The sequence below is a fragment of the Notechis scutatus genome, chromosome 11 (genome assembly GCF_049901735.1).
Source record: "Notechis scutatus isolate UNSWTSFEM ecotype Mainland chromosome 11, rNotScu1.2, whole genome shotgun sequence".
Lineage (NCBI taxonomy): Eukaryota > Metazoa > Chordata > Lepidosauria > Squamata > Elapidae > Notechis > Notechis scutatus.
In genome coordinates, this window is record NC_142019.1 from 10,221,721 (window position 1) to 10,241,814 (window position 20,094).

The following is a 20,094-nucleotide window of genomic DNA, read 5'->3' on the forward strand; positions in this document are numbered from 1 at the left end:
ATTTTCCCCTGCAGGTGTTTCAGTTTTCATTCTGCCCAGTAGGTGGGACTTGGGGACTCGGAGCATCAGTATAGGAGCCCCCGCCCGCTCTCGCTTCCTCCTCCTCCTCCTCCTCCTCCTCCTCCTCCTCCTCCGTGCCGCTGCGAATCTTCTGTTGCAATCTTCACAAGTCTCGGGAAGAGCAGCCAGCGAGCCAGCCCAGCGAGCCTACGGTGGATCAACAAGGCACCGGGACACGCGCAACATTCCTCCCCCCAAAAAAAATCCCGCCATCACACACACACACACACACACACACAGCGCGCATCTCTCCACCAACCGCTATGCCTCGCGCACCGCTCTCGTAAGAGGGAATTTACAGCCTCTCCGCTTGGCCAACATGGTTTCAACGTCGAGAGGATTTTTTCTGGCTCTGATCGCTTGAGGGTGGTTTGGTTTTTTGTTTTTGTCTTCCTTTTTGGTTGAGGTTCCCCCCCCTCTTTCTCCCCCCTTAAAACCTTCTCTTTCCCCTTCTCCTTCTACGCTGCTTCCTCCCTCCCCCTTCTTTTTCTTCCCCTTCGCAATCTTTCCTCCCCCCCCCCCCTCTTTCTCTTCTTTTTAAATAAAGCCACACCAAGTCGAAGATGGATGTCTCGTTTTGTCCGACCAAATGTAGTTTTTGGAAGGTTTTCTGGCTCTGGAGCATTTGGGGGGACTACTTGGTTTCCGTTTTGGGTTGCCCTGCCAACTGCCTTTGCAACAAAACCGAGATCAATTGCAAACAACCAGACGATGGCAACCTCTTCCCTCTGCTCGAGGGGCAAGATTCGGGATCCACCAATGGAAATGCCAGCATCAACATTACGGATATCTCTAGGAATATCACTTCGATGTAAGTCCCTCTTCGAGATCTTCTCTTTCCCTTCCACACTCCCCCCTCCCCTTCCCCCCTTGTGTTCAAATCCGAATGTGTGGTGACTGTAAAGGAGAATGCAGGGCTGGGGTGGGGTGGGAGGGAAGCGAAGATTTGGCTTCTGCCTGGTGACGGATGTATCCGATGCCCCCTTGGCCGCCGCTTCTATCCTGTGACTTGCTCGCTGCTTGTGAAGAAGGTTAGGATGGGACCTAACTGCGTTTCGCTGAATGCAGATTTAGCATCCCTTCCAATCTGCTCCCGCAAAATTCTGGGAGCCTCCCTCGGACGAAAAAAGCAACAGTTTGCAAAAAAAAAAAAAAAAAAAAAAGCTAGAAAGGGCCAGTGGAGTCGGAGGGGATGGCCAGCAACCTTGAAGGCAGTTGGAAGTGGGGGCCGCTCTGTGTGTGTACACGCATTTGGCCAACTGATCTTTCGGTTACCTACAATCTTTAGCTTGCTTTAAACTGTGTGCAAAGAAGAATATGGGGTCTCTGTCCCTCTCCTTCCTTTTCTCTCTCTCTCTCTCCCTCCCTCCCCCCCCATGATAACAGGACTTTTTCTGATTCTTTTCCCCCTCTCCTTTTATATTGAAGTCTCCCTGCCCTTGTTCATGCTTTAAAAAATAATAATAACACAACCCTATTAACACTGAAGATACATATGCCCAGAGAGAGACAGAAAGGGACACACACAAATTCACTCCTGTGTGTGCCTAAAATGACCTTTTGGAAATAATTGTCCTACATAAAGTCATCCACATTCAAGTTGTCTCTCTCACACAGAGACACACAGAGGCTCTTGGACACACAGCCGCCAATGCACACGTATTTTAATGGCCAGTGTGTGTCTGATTCCAGAATCAGCCCTTTCTCTCCTAGTCCCCCCCCCTCTTTCTCTCTCCCTTCTCCTTTAAGCAGTGCATATTTTGAGTAGCTGGCCTGGGGTGGGGGCTGTTGGAAGCAGAGATATTTTTAGTGGTGTGCTTTGCTGCTTTATCTGGCAAAATCGACTCCCAAGTTCCTTCTTTCTCCTGGTTAGGAAATCCCAGTGGATGAAACACCACATAAAATCCCATGGGGTGGGGGGGTGATTGGGGGTAGAATTCCCCTCCCTCTTTTCTCAAGTTTTTACCAACCTAGATTGCAAATATGAATCACACCAAACACCTCTAGGCTTGGCTTTCTGCATTGTGCTAATACACACACACATATGCTTGTTTATAGAGAAGGAGTGGACCCCTCTTCATTCATTGACACAGACCCAAGTAGGCTGATTGGGGTGGGGGAGGGAGAGACCTCCTGTGTAAGTTACCCACAGGACTCCCATAGGGATGGGGGGGGTGTTTGCTGGATGAGGAGTGTGTGATGCTCATTACTATTATTAGGCAGTGAAATGCAGGAAAAGATAGGGATCGCTAATGAGAAAGGCGATGGTGGGTATTCTTATTAATTAAATATCCCAGTGGCACAAGACACTTCATAGAAGGAGTGGGGGAGGGGACCAACAGATGGGTGACTTTAGATTGCTGTTTTTCCATCCTTGGAACAGGGGAGGTGCTTTTTAGCTCGAACAGAGCTCAGAAACAATTGCCCAAATATGTATGTGATATTTTTGTGCTTGCTTGTCAGAGAGACCTTCGTGGTGCACAGAAGTTGAGAAGGTGGCCTTTTAAAATACTCTTTAAGATGGACTCTCTGTGTTTCTTCTGGGCTGGCTAGATCCTAAAGGCTGGCCCTTGGCCTTGCCAATAACTTAGCAAAAGTTACTAGACCCTAGAGAGGTGGATAGCATGGGAAGAGAGAGAGTGTCTGTGTGTATATGAGAGGGAAGAATATTTCTTGTTTCCAAATATTTCCCTGCATGGTTGGTTGGAGACAATGCTAACTTGCTAGAGGTGATTGGGTGAGTGGTTGCTTTTAAATCCATCCTGCCCTTAGTAACTTTTTCATTTTATTGCTATTTTGATTCCCACAATTCCCCCCCCCCCCCACTCATTGCCCCAAAGAATCAGAGAAGCCAACTTTTGGAAATAGTCCTGCATTCAGTTCCCAGACTTATCCCTATTTTTACAGTACAGGATGGTTTCTAGATAACATCAGGAAAAATAAGTGCATGGGTGATTCTGGCCTTCTCATCTTTCAGAGGCATCTTGCCCAATTTTCACTTTCCCCCCTCTTGTTCTCCTGTAATTCACCACCATTTATAAATGAAGTGATATCTTTTTAGTATTTTATGTGTCTATATCATAATCTGAACTGCTGGGGGAGATGTGATTATGTGAATCTTTTGTATCCAGGAAATAACTTGATTGCTTTGAAAACGCTGATCAAGCTGTTAGCTGAATAGGTAGAGAACCTGCTCCAAACTCCAAAATAAATATGTTTTATACTTTCTTCAAAAGAACATGTTTTAATTACACCCCCCCCCCCCAGGAATTAGAGGTTGTTAGGCTAGCTGGAAATCTGACTCTGCTCCTGATCTTCACCTTGGCCTTTTGAAATAGCTAAGAGAAAAAAAAAGATACACTGGATATTTCTCTGGCTAGTATGATGCTGCAGAAATACACTTTTGCGTTTGGGGAGGGGGGCTAAGAAATAAAGCAGAAAAGGAGCTGGCTTTTCTTGAAAGGGGATTAACCAATTACAGTAGAATCTATGAAGGATTCTGCCCACGATGACAGCTAAATGGAACTTCCATCTTCAAGGGCAGTATTCCATCAACTGTCAAATCCACCATGTTTGTTACTGTTTTTAATTTTTTCAAGATACTTTTGTCTATCTGCAGTTGGAAGCAAGGTGCTGGCTCAATGATCTTTTGCTTGAATAATAATAACAGGGCTCTTTTCCTAGCATGGACAAGCATGGGATCGAATAAATTTCTATCCTGTTCTCCGAAGACTGTAAAATTCTTAACGAGTCTGTTTAATAAGCAAGAGGCAACACATGAGACAGAGAACCGAAAACAACACCCCCTGTTCCTGCTGATCGTGCCAAATCAATGGGCTTCTAGCAGTCTTAGAGAAAGCTCTGATGGGGCGATTCCATCAATTCACCCTCCCCCCCCTTTGAAGCAGATCTACAAAATGGAACCGTCTTCCTGGGTTGGGGGTGTGTGTCACCAGACCACTTTATTTTGGATGCTTCTTTAGCCTTCAAGCAACCTGCTGATGTGCAGGGGGCCATTCATCTCACCGATTGTAATAATGCCTTGCTATTTCTCACCTTGTCTTTCCTTGTGAAGAAGGTTCTTGGTTTTTCTCTTGAAGATTTCTTTGGAATTTCTCTTGACGAGGCTTTTTGAGCTGACTTTCTTGATATGTTGACATGTTGTTGCTCCCTCTGTAGCCTCCCTGGCTGTCCATATTATCTGAATTTATTTATTTTTTTGAAAGAAAAAAAAAGATGCATGAGAACAATTCCTTCTGGGTGAGTTTCCTTGGGATTTAATTGAAGGATGGGAAGCCAGGTTGGCTGTAGGCTGCTGGAGAGTGATTGGACAAAAAAAAAAAAAAAAAAAGGAAGAACATTCCCTCCCTCTCTCCCTCTCCCTCCATACAACAGGACCCTACACCCCTGAGTATTTCATGGGTAAGAGAAGAGAATGCTTTTCTCCTTTGGTAGAAATGTCTGAAGCCAATACTCTTTTGCAAAACTGAACTGGTAGAACACAGCTGCTGTGAAAAATATCTTGGCTGGTTGATAGGCAGATGATCAGAGAATGCCCTTTTCATCGGTGCTATATTGAAGTCCAATGAGTTGATACAGTCCAGAGGGTGTCCTTCTCTGGGCTTCCCCTCTGAAATGGCCTGAGAATCTTACCTTGTCAGATAAAGATGGAAGTTACACTAGCTGTTTTATTGTGACACAACAGTGTCTGTTTAAGCACCACCAGGGGCTTTTAATTTCATTAACGGTGTGTCTCTTTGAAGCAATCCATCCCCTCTGAGAAAAAAAAAATCTCTGAGAGTCTTAGATGTATCCAAACAGGAAAAGGGGGAAAAGATATTATCTAAAGTCTCTCTCTCTCTCCTCTCTCTCTCTCTCTCTCTCTCTCTCTCTCTCTCTCTCTCTCTCTCCCTCCCTCCCCTCCCTCCCTCCTCCCTCCCTCCCTCCCTCCCTCCCTCTCTCTCTCTCTCTCTCTCTCTCTCTCTCTCTCTCTCTCTCTCTCTCTCTCTCCTGGAGATGGAGGCTGAGCAATTGTCATCCCAGCCAAAGGATGGATTCCAAAGTTTCATTGTGAAGACTGAATAAATAAAGAATAATTCTTGGCTGGCATCAATCCACAGAATAATGTCCACAAACTGTGATGGATGCTAGTTAAGAAGATAAAGTTTCCTTAGCCCAATGGTAAACTGCAGAACTTGGGAAACCATTCTGCTAGATAGTGCCGATCAAACAATTAAACACAACATTCCCCAGATAGCAGCTGGTGATTCCAAAGACTTCCTCACTTTGGAAAATAGGATTTTTTTAAAAACATCAAAATCCTGCAAGCAAATGTACTAATCTTCTAAGATTATCTCATGATATTAACTGTGAGAGTTTTGCAATTTCAGAAGACAAGGGGCCAGGAGAAAAACAAGGTAAAACACAGCACAAAGGTGCCCATTTTTTGTTTGACTAATATTGGCCTTGGAATATCTAGACGTGTAAGGATGAGTCTTTGATGCTTTTCACTCATAATAAGTATGGAGGCCAAAGTCTGTCCTTTAAATGAGGGTCTTGTATTATGTGTGTTATTCTGTAATTTTTGGGGCTGATTTCTAATATCTTGAAGTAGCAGATTGCAGATGGAGTGGCTATAAAAATGAAGACATGAATGGGAGTAGATTGGGAATAGTTGGGGAATTGATGAATATCTATTTAGGTTCAGTCTATGTAGCATTTGTGTGACGTATGTTTGTGTTACTATGTAGTGATTTAGTTACATTGTAAGGCATCTTCCCATGTTGTCATTTGTTTGGATCGTAATCTTGGATAGCTTTGCCTTTTCTACTTCATCTTCCTAGAAATGGAGGAAAATACATTTTATATCATTCATCTACCACTCTTCAACTTTGCTGCCTGATATTTTTGGGAATTTTGTCCACCACTTTTGGAAATAACCATGTCAGGAAGGATGACTTATGTTGACTTGCAGCTGCTTTCCAAGGTCCACCTCCAAACCCAACATTTTAAAATAAATAAACTGCTCAAGTGAGGGTTCCAGAAATAAAATCTTAGACATTTACATGCAAAACCCTGTTCCTTTTGACACTGAGTGATAGTTTAAGGTTTTTCAAGCAAAAGGTTTGCAGTGGCTCATGGTACTGTATCAGCACATTAGATGTAATAAAGACATTTAATTTATATAAGCTATTTAGAAGAGATCAAGTAACAGACCAAGTGTTATCTTGTAATCCTTACAACAAATCTCTTTTTACAGAAATGGAAGGGATGGGTGACTAGGGCTAAAGAAATGTAGCCTCGGGCTACTTTAAAGAGTTAATGACAAACACGAAAGTTGAATTAATGTTTTCCAGGCTCTGTCTCCTTTCTGTAATTTTGTGGCATAGTGGTTAGAGGCTGTGCTAGATCTCCACTCAGCCATGAAGTTCCTTTAGGTGACTTGCATCTTATTTTTCCTCATCTGAAGCAGCTTTCAGGACTGTTCTGAAGATACATGCCAATTTGATCTCCCTGGAGAAAAGTTGAACATTTCCTCATCAATGTACATTGTTCGCACTGGTGCTGCAAAGCCACTCAAAGAACACTTTGGAAGTGGGCACACTGCAACTCCAGGATGCACAAGGCTCTGGGCCTTATTTTGTGGGTTTTATGAAAGCCTTCAGATCATAATTTTTCCAAGGCAGTAATTGTCTTGAATCAAACAGTGCATTTATGATTTAGTCCTATTATTATTATTATAATTACTTTAATTTTTAAAAACTCTGTAGTGTGATTGTGATGTGGTGTTTGGGGCACTGTGCTGGAGTAGCTTTCAAATTTCATTGTATTCATGGAATGCAATGACAATAAATGTATTCTATTCTATAATTGCTGGGAGAAAAATGCTATTTTCCTGTTCCCTTGAAAGTGAAACTCATATTTTAAATCCCAAAATAGGTTACCATTAAAAATGGATACTCCCAATTATGGCCAAACACCCTTTCAGTGTCAGCTTGGAAGCCATTTTTCTTTGAGGCTTGTGGGCTCCCTGGGAATTTGGGAGGGGGACTTCAAGGAGCATTGGAAGATTAGCCACAACAACATTCCTTTCTCATAAAGTCAAGGACATGTAACCCTGCACCTGGAGGGGAGTGACTGGGGATAGTCTCCAGTTGGAACGAAGTAATGATTGGACCATGTGATGGACAGGGGGTGCAGGGGTTGGATTTGGGGTTTTCTTTGGGCTAGGGAAAACCCGGAACTCTCAGATTTGGGTTTTCCCCAGATGTGCCAATATGACATCTCTAATAAAATGGATCTTTGGGAAGATGATATTCTCAGAATCTTTTTCTTTGGAGGTTGTTACTTGGAATGCTGACATCCAGTTTCATGGGTGAAGTGGCCCTATCTGTGATACTGCCTTCAAAACAATATTAAATGTGGCCTTGATTACCATTGTTCTAGTGGTAGAACAGCAATAGTAACAGACAAGGAGCTGCAAGTTGCTTCTAAATATTCAGAGAAAGCTTAGGAAAGATCTCCTTTCCATTGTATTTTCTCAGATTAGGGGGAAAAAACACTTAATGGTGAACACAGTCTGGTTCAACCACTGCCAAGACTTTCTATATGATTGAAAGTCATCCTCAAAGCCAACTCTTTGTTAGCAGGGATTACTTATAAGTAAGGCTCCGGTGAATACAAACTTTGGAAGAACTGCAAAGTGTGTTGTGGCCTAAAATTCAGTGTTAGATAGGACACTGAAATCTTAAGCTTACAAAATTCAGCGCTGATTGTCTAGTTGTTTAAAACAACATCTGTCAACTGCATTTCTGCTTGGACTTGGACTTCATAGGAGCTTAATTTTTCCCAACAAGATATAGCTTTATAACCAACCTGAAAATCCTTCTCTTTTTATAACCTGTTGATTCTGTGTTTGTTGATGGTAGCAACACTTGCATACATTTCTGTTCTGTAGATAGTCCCTCGTGGATTATTGCACGATGCACAAGATAAAGGAATAGCTTCTGAAACCTGTAGATAACATGTACCAATGGTCCCAAGTAAGGAACGTTGAGTGATAGATTAATTGCATTTCAATGAGCAACTGCATTTCAATGAGCAATTGAAATCTGGTGTGGTTTACACCATGGTGACACAGTGATTAAAGTGCAGTATTGGAGGCTAACTGCTCAATTCCAGGAGTTTGATCCTGACAGGCTGAAAGACAGGCTCAAAGCATCTGCAGAGCCGTGGTGGGGCAATGGTTAGAATGCAGTATTGCAGGCTAATTCTGCTGACTGCCAGCAGTTCAATTCTGACTGGGTCAAGTTTGACTGAGCCCTCCATCTTTGTGAGATCAGTAAAATGAAGACCCAGATGGTTGGGGGCAATAGGCTGACCCTATAAACCACTTTGAGAGTACTGTAAAGTATTATGAAGCAGTGTATAAGTGTAACGTCTATTGCTACACTGACTGGCAGTGGTATGAATTCAATTCCCAGTCCAAAAATCTTTCCTGGGCTTACCTGAAGAACTAATCCTGGTATATTTTGCACAGATACTAATTCCTGTACCATTACTGTGATATCTCCCAGCTTAGCATGTATTAGGCAAGTGAAAGAACTAAGTAACCCCCCCCCCCAAATGTCCAGTGTTCCCCATGCTATCAGCATTTATCCTATCCAGAATTTAGAGCCTCCCCAGAGTCCAATGGGGTTGGACAGCTAATCAATTCAAACAGCAATAGCAATAGCATTTAAACTTATATACTGCTTTATAGTGCTTTACAGCCCCTCTCTAAGTGGTTTACAGAGTCAGCCTATTGCCCCCAACAATTTGGGTCCTCATTTTACCCACCTTGGAAGGATGGAAGGCTGAGTCAACCTTGAGCCTGGTGAGATTCGATCTGCCAAATTGCAGGCAGACGGCGGTCATCAGCAGTACTGCACTCTAACCACTGCGCCACCGAGACTCTTAAATAAATAGTAGGTAAGTAAGTAAGTAAGTAAATAACAACAACAACAACAACCACCAGCTTCGGACTACTGCAGGGGCCTCATACATATTATATGGAATGGACATTAGTCAGACGTAGGTGCTTCAGATGGCCTTACTGTCCCAGTGGAATATCTTCTCTTGTCTCCCCATCTCCGATAGAACAGTTAACCGATCTTTTTAGACTTGTGCATCTGGAATACTGTGCTGTTTTGGCTGGCAGCAACTGCTGCAGAGCTGCCGATATTGTAACACATTGCCTCATGAAGCAAGTAGTAACTCCTCTGAGCGTTGAGACTGCCTTGCACCAAACTGTTGTGTCAATGCAATCTCAGACTTCTGTGTAACCCAGTGCAATTCTTAAATGCTTGTTGAGGAATTGAATAAGAGCCTCAATTAATTAATGCTCTGATTTGGGCAGCTCTTTTGTGCTCCCCTCCCTTTTTGCACACTCTTGCTTTCCGGTTGGCCATAGCAAGGCAGTCAAAGCCGTCACTCTTGCTGTTGTTTTGGTTTTGTAGGGTGAGAAACCAATGCTGCTGTCTGTTCTAAATCTGTGCGCGCATGCACACACACTCTCTCTCTCACACACACACCCTTGCTTCAAAAAAGAAGTTGGAAGAATTTGAGTCAGTGGGCGAAGATGTGAGTGGGAAGAATATCACTTCTGACTCAGCAACTTTGGGTTTGTGAGCCGCTTATGCTGAAATCAGATAGCGAAGGCAGACTAATAAACGAGTAGTTTTCTGTATTTTCTACCTTGTGTTTTATGGTGAGTAGACAACAATGCCAATTTCTACACATTACATGGATGGCTGTTTCCAAATTATCTGAGCATTATGAGCTCTACTAATGCACAATAAAAGAATTAAAGCTTCTGTGAAGCCAAAACATGCATGCAAGGATGAAGCTTGCTTGCCACATGTTTCCTTATCTGGCCTGGTTTTATGGAGCTGTTTTCCTTCCACCTCATTTTGCACGGAGGCAAAATGGGGTAAACCCTCATTTGAATTCCCACATAGCCTAAATCTTGGGGACCCCTTCAATCCAATACTCCCCCTCCCAGCTTTTTTTTAATTATTATTGCTTGAAGCTGTCGTTAGATGTACAAATCCTTTTTTGCAGTTACTGTAATAGACTAATCCTGATATGAATCTTCTCTAGTGGGGGCTATAACAGTTATAGTGTACTTCTCCTGTGTTGCTTTAGAACAGAGTTCTCTAGATTCTACCACTTTAAGACTTGTGGACTTGATCTCCCAGAATTCCTTAGCCATCCATGCTGGCTGGGGAATTCTGGGAGTTGAAGTCCACCAGTCTTAAATGTTGCCAAGCTTGGAGATCTCTGTTTTAGATTGTATGATTGCTTGACTTAGTCACTCCCATCCCAACACAGTAATCACACATAATTCCTGGACTGGCTGCTTTCTAGAAAAGAGTATACAGTATCTGGCTATACATAAGGATCATATTTTCTTTGGGTGGTAAATTTCATTGGTTAATGATACTTGTTGCTTTCTTCTTCTTCTTCTTCTTCTTCTTTCTTCTTCTTCTTCTTCTTCTTCTTCTTCTTCTTCTTCTTCTTCTTCTTCTTCTTCTTCTTCTTCTTCCTCCTCCTCCTCCTCCTCCTCCTCCTTCCTTCTTCTTTTATTATTATTATTATTATTATTATTATTATTATTATTATTATTATTATTTACTCTGTAGTATGATTGTGATATGATGTTTGGGGCACTGTGCTGGAGTAGCTTTCAAATTTCATTGTATTCGTGGAATGCAGTGACAATAAAGATATTCTAATTCTATTTTTTTTTCTTTTTTGTACTACTTTGAGATCATTGGATGTTCCATTTATTTTATGGATGGATTGACTTGTTTGTTTTGATGAGACTTTCTTGTGCAACTAGCCACTTCAAACCTACAAGAATGCATTGTGTACGAGTTAGTTAAGTAATTCAGTCTTGGAAGATTCAAAAGTTCTACCTTTTTTTTTACAACCTAAAACCAAATGTTTTGGGTTCTGGAATGGGCTTTCAGTTCTTGAAAGAGTCCCCCCCCCCCAGGAAATTTGGACAGATCCTCTTTGAAGTGTTAGCTGCACAGGCAGTCCTCGACTTACAACAATTTGTTTAGTGACTGTTTGAAGTTACAACGGCACTGAAAACAGTGATGTGACCATTTTTTCAGATGTATGACTGTTGCAACTTCCCCATGCTCATGTGATTTACATTCAAATGCTTGACAACTGACTCACATTTATGATGGTTGCAGTGTCCTGGGGTCATATAATTCCCTAGTGTGATCTTCTGACAAGCAAAGTCAATGGGGAAGCCAGTTCACTTAACAACCATGTGACTAATTTAATAACGGCAGTCGATTTGTTTAACAAATGCGGTGAGAAACACAACAAAAGTCACTTAATAAATTTCTCACTTGGCAACATACATTTTGAGCTCAACTATGGTCATAAGTCTGAGGACTATCTGTACTTCTTAGAAAGACACAGCCAGCGATTCCTTACTATGGATGGGATAAGAGGAGGTTAAGCATCTGGTTGGCTGATCTCTAAGCTGCTATTCTGTTAAGTGTCTAGAAATGTTAGCTTAGTCCCAGAATGCTGCAAACACATCTGCCTCTACGTCTCAAGGGATGAGGCCCTGAACTAGGAGCCATTAAGCTTTGTTTGCTATGCTCTTTCCCTTTTTTTGGAATCTCTAGAGTAGAGTAGAGACATTATCTGTTGTCATGTAGTTAGGCACCATCCCTGTCTGAACAGCTGCTTGAAGGAATAGCAAAAGCTAACTAAATTCTTGCAGAATTTGATTGATCTTTTCTCTTTCTCTCTCTCTCCATCTCTCTCTTCCTCTCTCCCTCCCTCTCTCTCGATCTCCCTCTCCTCTCTCCCCCTCTCCCATCCATTCATCCATCCATCCATCCCTACCTACCTACCTACCTACCTCTCTCCCTCTGTTGCCCTTCCCTCTCCCTCCACCTCTTGATTTCTCTCCCATCCCATCTCTCTCCCATCCCATCTATCTTCCCCTCTCCCTCCCTCTCCCTCTCTCCTTCCCTCCCCCTCCCTCTCTCTACCTCTCCTTCCCTCCTTCCCTCCCTTTCTTCCACCCTCCCTCTCCCTGGCTAAAACACTTGGTAAACTTTTATAAAGACCTAGTTCTTCCCAGTACCACCATGTTGATCAAAGTTATGAACCATGGTCACAAATTGAATCTTTCTTTGTTTTGCTGTTCTTGTCAAGTGCAGGAAATCAAGAGTTCAGTTCAAAAAATTAAAGTTTATTATAATGCTGATAGTCCCTATAAGAATCTGAACTACTAACAATCAAAGCAAATGGGTGGTAGATAAGAGTCAACAGAATTCAAGGAGGGCTGAATTTAGATTTCTTGTGGGTATGAAAGGATTCCAGACTTATGATCTATTTTACTCCTCCCTCCAGCTCAGCCTGGTCATCTCCTGCAGTTCTCATTCATTGAGTTAGACTGTGTTAGACACAAAAACTGTGTTTTTAATCTGACTTGCCTTATGCACATAAGACAGAAGCTTCCAAGATTTATATCATGACTCTTTTGATTCACTCCTTACTGTAAGACAAGAAGATAGGCTGTGATGAGCCTGTCAGGTATAGACCCTGAAGTTGGAGGCTTTGGATCTGAGCCATTTTCAGCAGTGAGCCTCACAATGCAGTTAAATCAAGAGATTAAGGTGCCACCAAATCCTGGGAAGCATTGGTGCATATGTATGCAAGTCCCAGAGAATGGAATGAGTCATCTTATGACTCTGGGCTGCTTGAGAATCTTCTGCTGAAGTTACACGGAGTCCTAATCCTTTGATTCCAATCATTCTGTACTTGAACCAACTTAAAAGATAACAGATAATCAGAGTTGGAAGGGACCTTGTAGGTCATCTAGTCCAACCCCCCACCCAAGTGGAAGACCCTACACCATTTCTGACAAATGGCAATCCAATCTCTTCTTGAAAGTCTCAAGTGATGGCGCTCCCACAACTTCCAAGGGCAAGCTGTTCCATGGGTTGACTGTTCTCACTGTCAGAAAGTTTCTCCTTATTTCCAGGTTGAATCTCTCCTTGTTCAGTTTCCATCCATTATTCCTTGTCTGGCCTACAGGCACTTTAGAAAATAGCTTGACCCCTTCCTCCCTGTGGCAGCCCCTCAAATATTGGAAGACCGCTATCATGTCTCCCCTGGTCCTTCTCTTTACTAGACTAGCCAAGCCCAGTTCCTGCAACTGTTCGTTGTATGTTTTAGCCTCCAGTCCCTTAATCATCCTGGTTGCTCTTCTCTGTACTTTTTCTAGAGTCTCAGCATCTTTTTTATAATGTGGTGACCAAAACTGGATGCAGTACTCTAGGTGTGGTCTTACTAAGGCTTTATAGAGTGGTATTAGTACTTCCCTTGATCTTGATTGTATCCCTCTGTTAATACAATTTAGGATTGCATTAGCTTTTTTGGCTGTTGCTGGCTCATATTTAGCTGGTTGTCCACTAAGACTCCAAGATCCCTCTCACAGTTACTGCTATTCAGCCTGGTTTCACCCAGTTTATATGTGTACTTTTGGTTTTTCTTGCCTAAGTGTAAGACTTTACTTTTCTCTACATTGAATTTCATTTTGTTAGATATGGCCCAGTGTCCTAGTCTGTAAAGATCCATCTGGATCTTGAGCCTATCTTCTTGGGTGTTAGCTATTCCTGCCAGCTTTGTATCATCTGCAAATTTGATAAGTTCCCCTTCTATTCCCTCATCTAAGTTGTTAATGAAGATATTGAAGAGTACTGGGTTGAAGACGGAACGTTGTGGCACTGCTTACTTCCCTCCATGTAGACTTAGACCCACTAAGGACTACTCATTGAGTATGGTTTGCCAGCCAGTTGCGAGTCCATCTAGTGGCGGTGCTATCTATTCCACTTTTTTCTAGTTTACTAAGAAGTAGGTTGTGGTCTACTTTGTTGAATGCCTTGATGAAATCTAAATATATTATGTCTACTCTATTTTGCTGGTCTACTAATTTAGTCACTGTATTGAACTTTTCTTATCTGTTGGTTGGTTTGTTGATTTTATTTTATCAAATGTACTTCCATTTTAAAAATCTCATGAAACTTCAAAGGTATTTGGCATTGTCACGTGAGATTTCAGGATTACATTTTAGTTTAGTTTAGTGTAGTTTACTTTATTGTCATTGCACCTCGTACAACAAAATCAAACACCATCTTCAGTGCACATCATGACTATGAAAATAAACACAAACATACATCCTTCATATGCCACACATTGAGCCGAAAACCCCCGACACCTCACCAACACTGCACTATACAGTAGAATTCAAAAGAGCTGCTTCCCTGGGATAGAAGCTGTTTTTCAGCCTATTTGTCCTTGTTTTTATTATTCTGTACAGATGGTAATAGTTCAAAAAAAGGGTTCCCAGGATGAGATGGATCTTTGAGAATGTTTTGAACTTTCTTAAGGCAGTGAGAGCTATAAAGATCTTCCAAAGAGGGGAGAGGGCAACCAATGATCTTCTGGGCAATGATGTTAACCCTCTGGAGTCAGGGGTGGGATTCTACCAGTTCGCACCTATTCACTAGAACAGGTTGTTAACATTCTAAGCAGTTTGGAGAACTGGTTGTTAGAAGAAATTACTGGCCTAATCCTGCAAGGAAGGCAGGAAGAAAACATTTTGGTGTTGCTTACAGAAATTACCTTTCCGTTAACCCTTATTACATTCTTGGCAGGACTAGTCTTCCTGTCTCAGGAACTTATCTGGAGTTTTTCTTCCCTCCTTTGCTGGTACTTTGCTTGTATGGAGTGACCATTCAAAGTTACAGTGTCACTGAAAAGAGTGACATGACCATTTTTCACACTTACGACTGTTGCAGCATCCCCACAGTCATGAGAGGCCAGGCGAGGAGATGCGTGCCTCGATGTGAGTGATGTTGAGTTGGCCACACCCAGCCAATAATATGACCACCAAGCCATGTCCACCCAGTCACATGACCACCCAGCCACGCCCACCACCTAAGCCATGCCCACAGAACCGGTTGTTAAAAATTTTGAATCCCACCCCTCTCTGGAGTGCTTTCCTATCTGCCACTGTGCAATTGGCAAACTAGTGCAGTAAGTTAAGATACTCTCTGTGGTGCAGCAGTAGAAAGTCACCAGCAGTTTTTTCATTCAGTTGTTGTTTTCTGAGAAGTCTCAGGTAGTATAATCTCTGCTGGGCCCTTCTGACCAGGGCTGCACTGTGTCAAGTCCTCTTTTATGATAACACCCAGAAACTTAAAACTGGCCACTTGCTCCACTCGGTCTCCCTTGATAAGCAAGGACTGGATGTCTGATCTGTTCCTTCTATAGTCCACTATAAGCCCCTCGGTCTTATTGGTGTTGAGGACCAAGTTATTGTCTCCACACCACGAAAGCAGGAAACCCATAATCCAAAGACAGATTGAATAAGAAAGTCCAAGGTCCAGAATGGGACAAGTAGAGATTTATGGCTTTCTTCATTAGACAGATCTTAAACTTCGTTGTCATCAAATCACACTAGCTTGTTTCTTTACCCTTGGCTTTGATACTGGACTGATCTTGACTTCTATCTTGCATTGCCTTCTGATTATATGTTCATGGATATGGAACATTATATTAATTTAGCTGTTGCTCTGTCCTGGACCTCTGGTGGGTTTTACAATATACAGAAGGCTCTAAAGCTATGGGATCATAAGATTCCTTTCCAGAAGTTGCCTAAAAATATTGGACATGTCTGTAGAAAGACAGCTGCTTGTCACAGCAAATTTTCTGCATAATGGAGTTTGCCAATTAGAGTTGTAGGTTGTGATCATTGTAAAGGGAGCCATCATGTGACTGATCCAATTTTATCTTGGATTATTTTTTTTGCAATGGTCAGTAAGCAGATCTGTTCACAATGGGGCATTCTTGCTGAAAACTAGAAATAAATACTGGTTTTCAGCAAAAAAAACACAACCCACATTGTAAATAGCAGTCATGTGATTATGGGATACTACAAACAAACCGTAAATGTGGGCTGGTTGACAATCACTAAAAATGTAGTCACGTGACTGACGGGGTGGTGGTTGGCCATTGGAACTTTGGAACTGGATCGTAAGTCCCCTTTTGGGCTAGGGATGCATCATAACTTTGAATAGTTACTAAGAGACTAATTGTAAGCCAAGGACTTTCTCTATTCAGAGGTGGTATTCAGCAGGTCCTGGCCAGTTCTGGAGAACCAGTAGCGGAAATTTTGAGTAGTTTGGGAAACCGGCAAATCCCACCTCTGATTGGCCCCGCCAACTCCATCTATTCACTGCCTCCTGAATCCCAGCTGATCGGCTGGGTCTTCTTTTGTTGCCCTGCACAGAGCGGAGCTGGAAAGCAGGTTAGTGGGGTGGGGTGGGAATGAGGATTTTGCACTAGCCTTCTCCTGGAGTGTGGAGGGAATGGAGATTTTACAGTGTCCTTCCCCTGCCATGCCCGCCAAGCCACACCCACCAAGCCATGCCCACCAAGCCACGCCACACACACAAAGCCACACCCACAGAACCAGTAGTAAATTTTTTTGAATCCCACCACCCTCTGTATTGCTATGTACACTGAAATCCTACAGAATGATAGAGAAAAATTATGAACACTACAGGTATGGATTCCTGGCCTGAATTTAGTTGGATTTGGAGAACCATAGGGAGCTGTTATCCATTAATTGGATGCCAGAACATTTTTGAACTATTGCCAAGAAAGATGTTATCCTTTAATTGAAACCTGGCAGAAATCAGGCCTATATAACCATAGTAAATGCGAAGAGGCTTATTTCAGTAACAGAATATGTGTTTACAGAAATCCTTAGGCTAGCATATTCAAGGAGGGCTAGAAAAAAAACCATAGCCTGAAATCCTGAAATCTAGACAATCTGAGCTAGTATAGTTTATTCTTCTCCTTGATATATTAGATTTCAAAATACATAGCATCTTCAAGTATGATGTCCCTGGAATAAAACACTCTGATAAAAGAGTCTTGTTAACTGAGAATGCTCCCCCATTGTCTGTTTATTCAGCTGATGATTATTAAGATACTGGAATTTTTTTCCTTTACCATTCAAAAGTGCCTTGCAATTTAAAATGGGCATTACACATTTTCTTCTGCTTTTCTTTCCCATCCCAAATTAAATAGGTGATGATATGTCCAGAGGGCCTTTTCAAACATGGCATTTTAGCTCTGGCATCTGCTTGTCATGTAGAAAATCTCTTACCTGTTAATCTGTTTAAAACAACAACAACAACAAAAACACCAGAAGCAAAATGTAGTTTTCTCCCTGTCTCAGCAATAATTAAAAAACAAAAAACACACGCAAATGAAATTCACAAATATCGTCAGTTTTAACAGACTTCCAAGGAAGTGTTGCTGACATTATATGGAGAAATCGTGTTAATAGCCTGCGTGAATATTCAGCAGTTTCTGCACTGGCATCTTAATAGAATTAATCAGATTGATTCAAATTAGGTGTGATTTGAAGATTCATCTTAGATCGGTTTGGATATCCTAATCAGATCATTTCCTAAATTGATTCTAATCCCGTCAAAACAGAACTGATTCATAAAATCAAATCCTCCAGTCAAGGTGAACTTCTTTGACACTATTTGTTTTTGGTTTTTTAGCTTTTACTTAAGAATGTTGGAGTCCATTGTCATGTAAAACAATGGGCTCCAACTTACTTGCAGCAAACTTTACAGAACAGATAAAGTTGGTTAGTTTTATTGTCTTATTCTGATGCTGTAGCAACACTGAATTTGGAGAAATATGTTTTACTACATCTGCCAATAGCAGCACGAATGAATAGAAGCATAAACTTTTGTGCCAGAATTATATCATAAGTGAATGATGTGTGGGTTACAAGTGGTCCCAGCACTCCTTATTTCACTCCTTAATCCCCCCTCAAATTCCCAAACAAAAACTCCCAATTTAATGCACAATATTCCTTGAAAAAGAATGGCCACAGGATCATATTATTATGACACAATGTTTATTTTTGATATCTGATGGATTGTACTTGTGTATAATATCATAGTCTTCAGTGGCTCATTTATTAGTTTTGGAGAACTTAATAACATGCTTGTCTGAGGTGATTAGATCTATCAAATAAAAAAAAGATTTTTTTTCAAAAAAACATGTAATGTAGAGACTAAACTTATAGAACTAAACTTAATCAAATTTATGTTTAAAGTAAAACATGCTCTGCAGAAAAAGCAGCTTTGGCATGAATAAAATTTCCTTGAGCCAGATATGATAAGGGAAAGGGAGAAGGATAATAGAGGAATAATTGAATAACAGAGATGGAAGGGACCTTGGAGGTCTTATAGTCCAACCTCCTGCTCCTGCTCAACCAGGAGATCCTATGCCATTCCAGACAATTGGTTGTCCAGTCTCTTCTTAAAGGCCTCCAGTGATGGAGCATTAGAAGAAGCAACTACTTACATGCTTTAGATTAGCACCTAACTCAGAGATATGGAAGATGTAGTACTCCAGATTTTGACCAGCAACCTCAGCAACTTCTGTCATCATAGTCAATGGTGGGCATTGCTGAGAGTTGTGTAGAAGGATGGCAGAACCTGGAGGCAGAGTGAAAAGGGGGATCAGCCTAGAATCTCTACGTAGCCACAAGCAAACTAAGCCAACGTCCCTTGAATTCCATTGATTCTTATCTAACTCTTAGCAGGTGCCAACTGTTAGCTGAGAAGATTCCAGTGCATAGGCTTTTAGCAATACATCCGTTTAATTGAACCTTCATGTCTGGACTTGGTCTTTCAAGCCTGACAAATTGTTCAGCGATAACTTGGAAGAGAGAATGTATTCACCCTTCCATGATGAATGTAACTTACTTAGTCAATGGCTGAAAATTATTTATTTATTTATTTATTTATTTGTTTGTTTGTTTGTTTTGTCAAGCACGTATGAGAAAACAAGTATGAACATAACATATAAACATATCAGTATAAACAGGTATAAGTATATACATAATAAATGAGTACGACTAAATGGGGACAGTAGGACAGGGACGATAGGCACACTGGTGTGCTTACGCACACCCCCTTACAGACCTCTTAGGAATGGAGTGAGGTCCATGGTAGACAGTTTAAGGTTAAGGTTTTGGGGGTTTGAGGATGTAACAACAGAGTCAGGTAGTGAGTTCCAGGCATTGACCACTCTGTTGCTGAAGTCGTATTTTCTGCAATCGAGTTTGGAGCAGTTTACTTTGAGTTTGTACCTATTGTTTGCCCGTGTGTTATTGTGGTTGAAGCTGAAGTAGTCATTGACGGGTAGGACATTGTAGCAGATAATTTTAATACTGACCATGAAGGTTTGAAAAAGTTGTGATATTCCACTCATCTCATCACTCCCGCTGAAAATAACAACAAATGGAACTGTAGCAGAGGACATACTATGGGCAGAGTTTCTGTGGTTCTTGGTATTAGAAGCTATAACTAAAGGATCCTTTGCTTGCATTTCAGTTGATTAGGTTTTAAAAAATGGTTTGGACTTTCTTTAATGCTAAGAATCCTTAGTCTCCATTTAGAAGACATGTTATTCTCCTTGAGAAAAGGGAAGAGGTTGTGTACATTGCTACGGTGGTAACATTTGGCATAATTAGGGCAATTCACACATTCTTTGACCTCTGCTAATGCCACACAGCAGAATGTATGTGGGAAAGTAAGCTTGTACAGAGATGAACCATCTGCTCAACTCCTGTTCACAGCTTTAACTCTCAAACAAGTGTCAGGAATCTGATGAATGTCACCATGTATCATCCATGGTACACCATTGCTGCCTCTCCTTTTTTATGTATGTCATCCATCTGACATACCACTAGGTTTGGCAAGATGTTCTCCAAAGTGGTTCCTACATAACATTCCCAGGCTCTTTATTCAAGATTCATTCCATTTCCCCCTCCTTAAAGGTAAAGATTCCCCTAGAACATATGTGCTAGTTGTTTCTGGCTCTAGGGGGTGGTGCTCATCTCCGTTTCAA

General features: G+C 41.7%; 1 protein-coding gene across 5 annotated transcripts in view; it reads left to right on the top strand.

Annotated features, from left to right (window-relative positions):
* The first annotated feature begins 264 nt into the window (after positions 1 to 264).
* NTRK3 (neurotrophic receptor tyrosine kinase 3) overlaps positions 265 to 20,094 on the top strand; it is a 430,772-nt gene continuing 410,942 nt past the window's right edge. For all 5 annotated transcript variants that reach the window (XM_087972779.1, XM_087972775.1, XM_087972776.1 and 2 more), the window contains exon 1: positions 265 to 871. In XM_087972779.1, the coding sequence (XP_087828905.1) occupies positions 624 to 871 (248 nt within the window). In that variant the 5' untranslated portion in view covers positions 265 to 623. The remainder of the gene's footprint in view (positions 872 to 20,094) is intronic.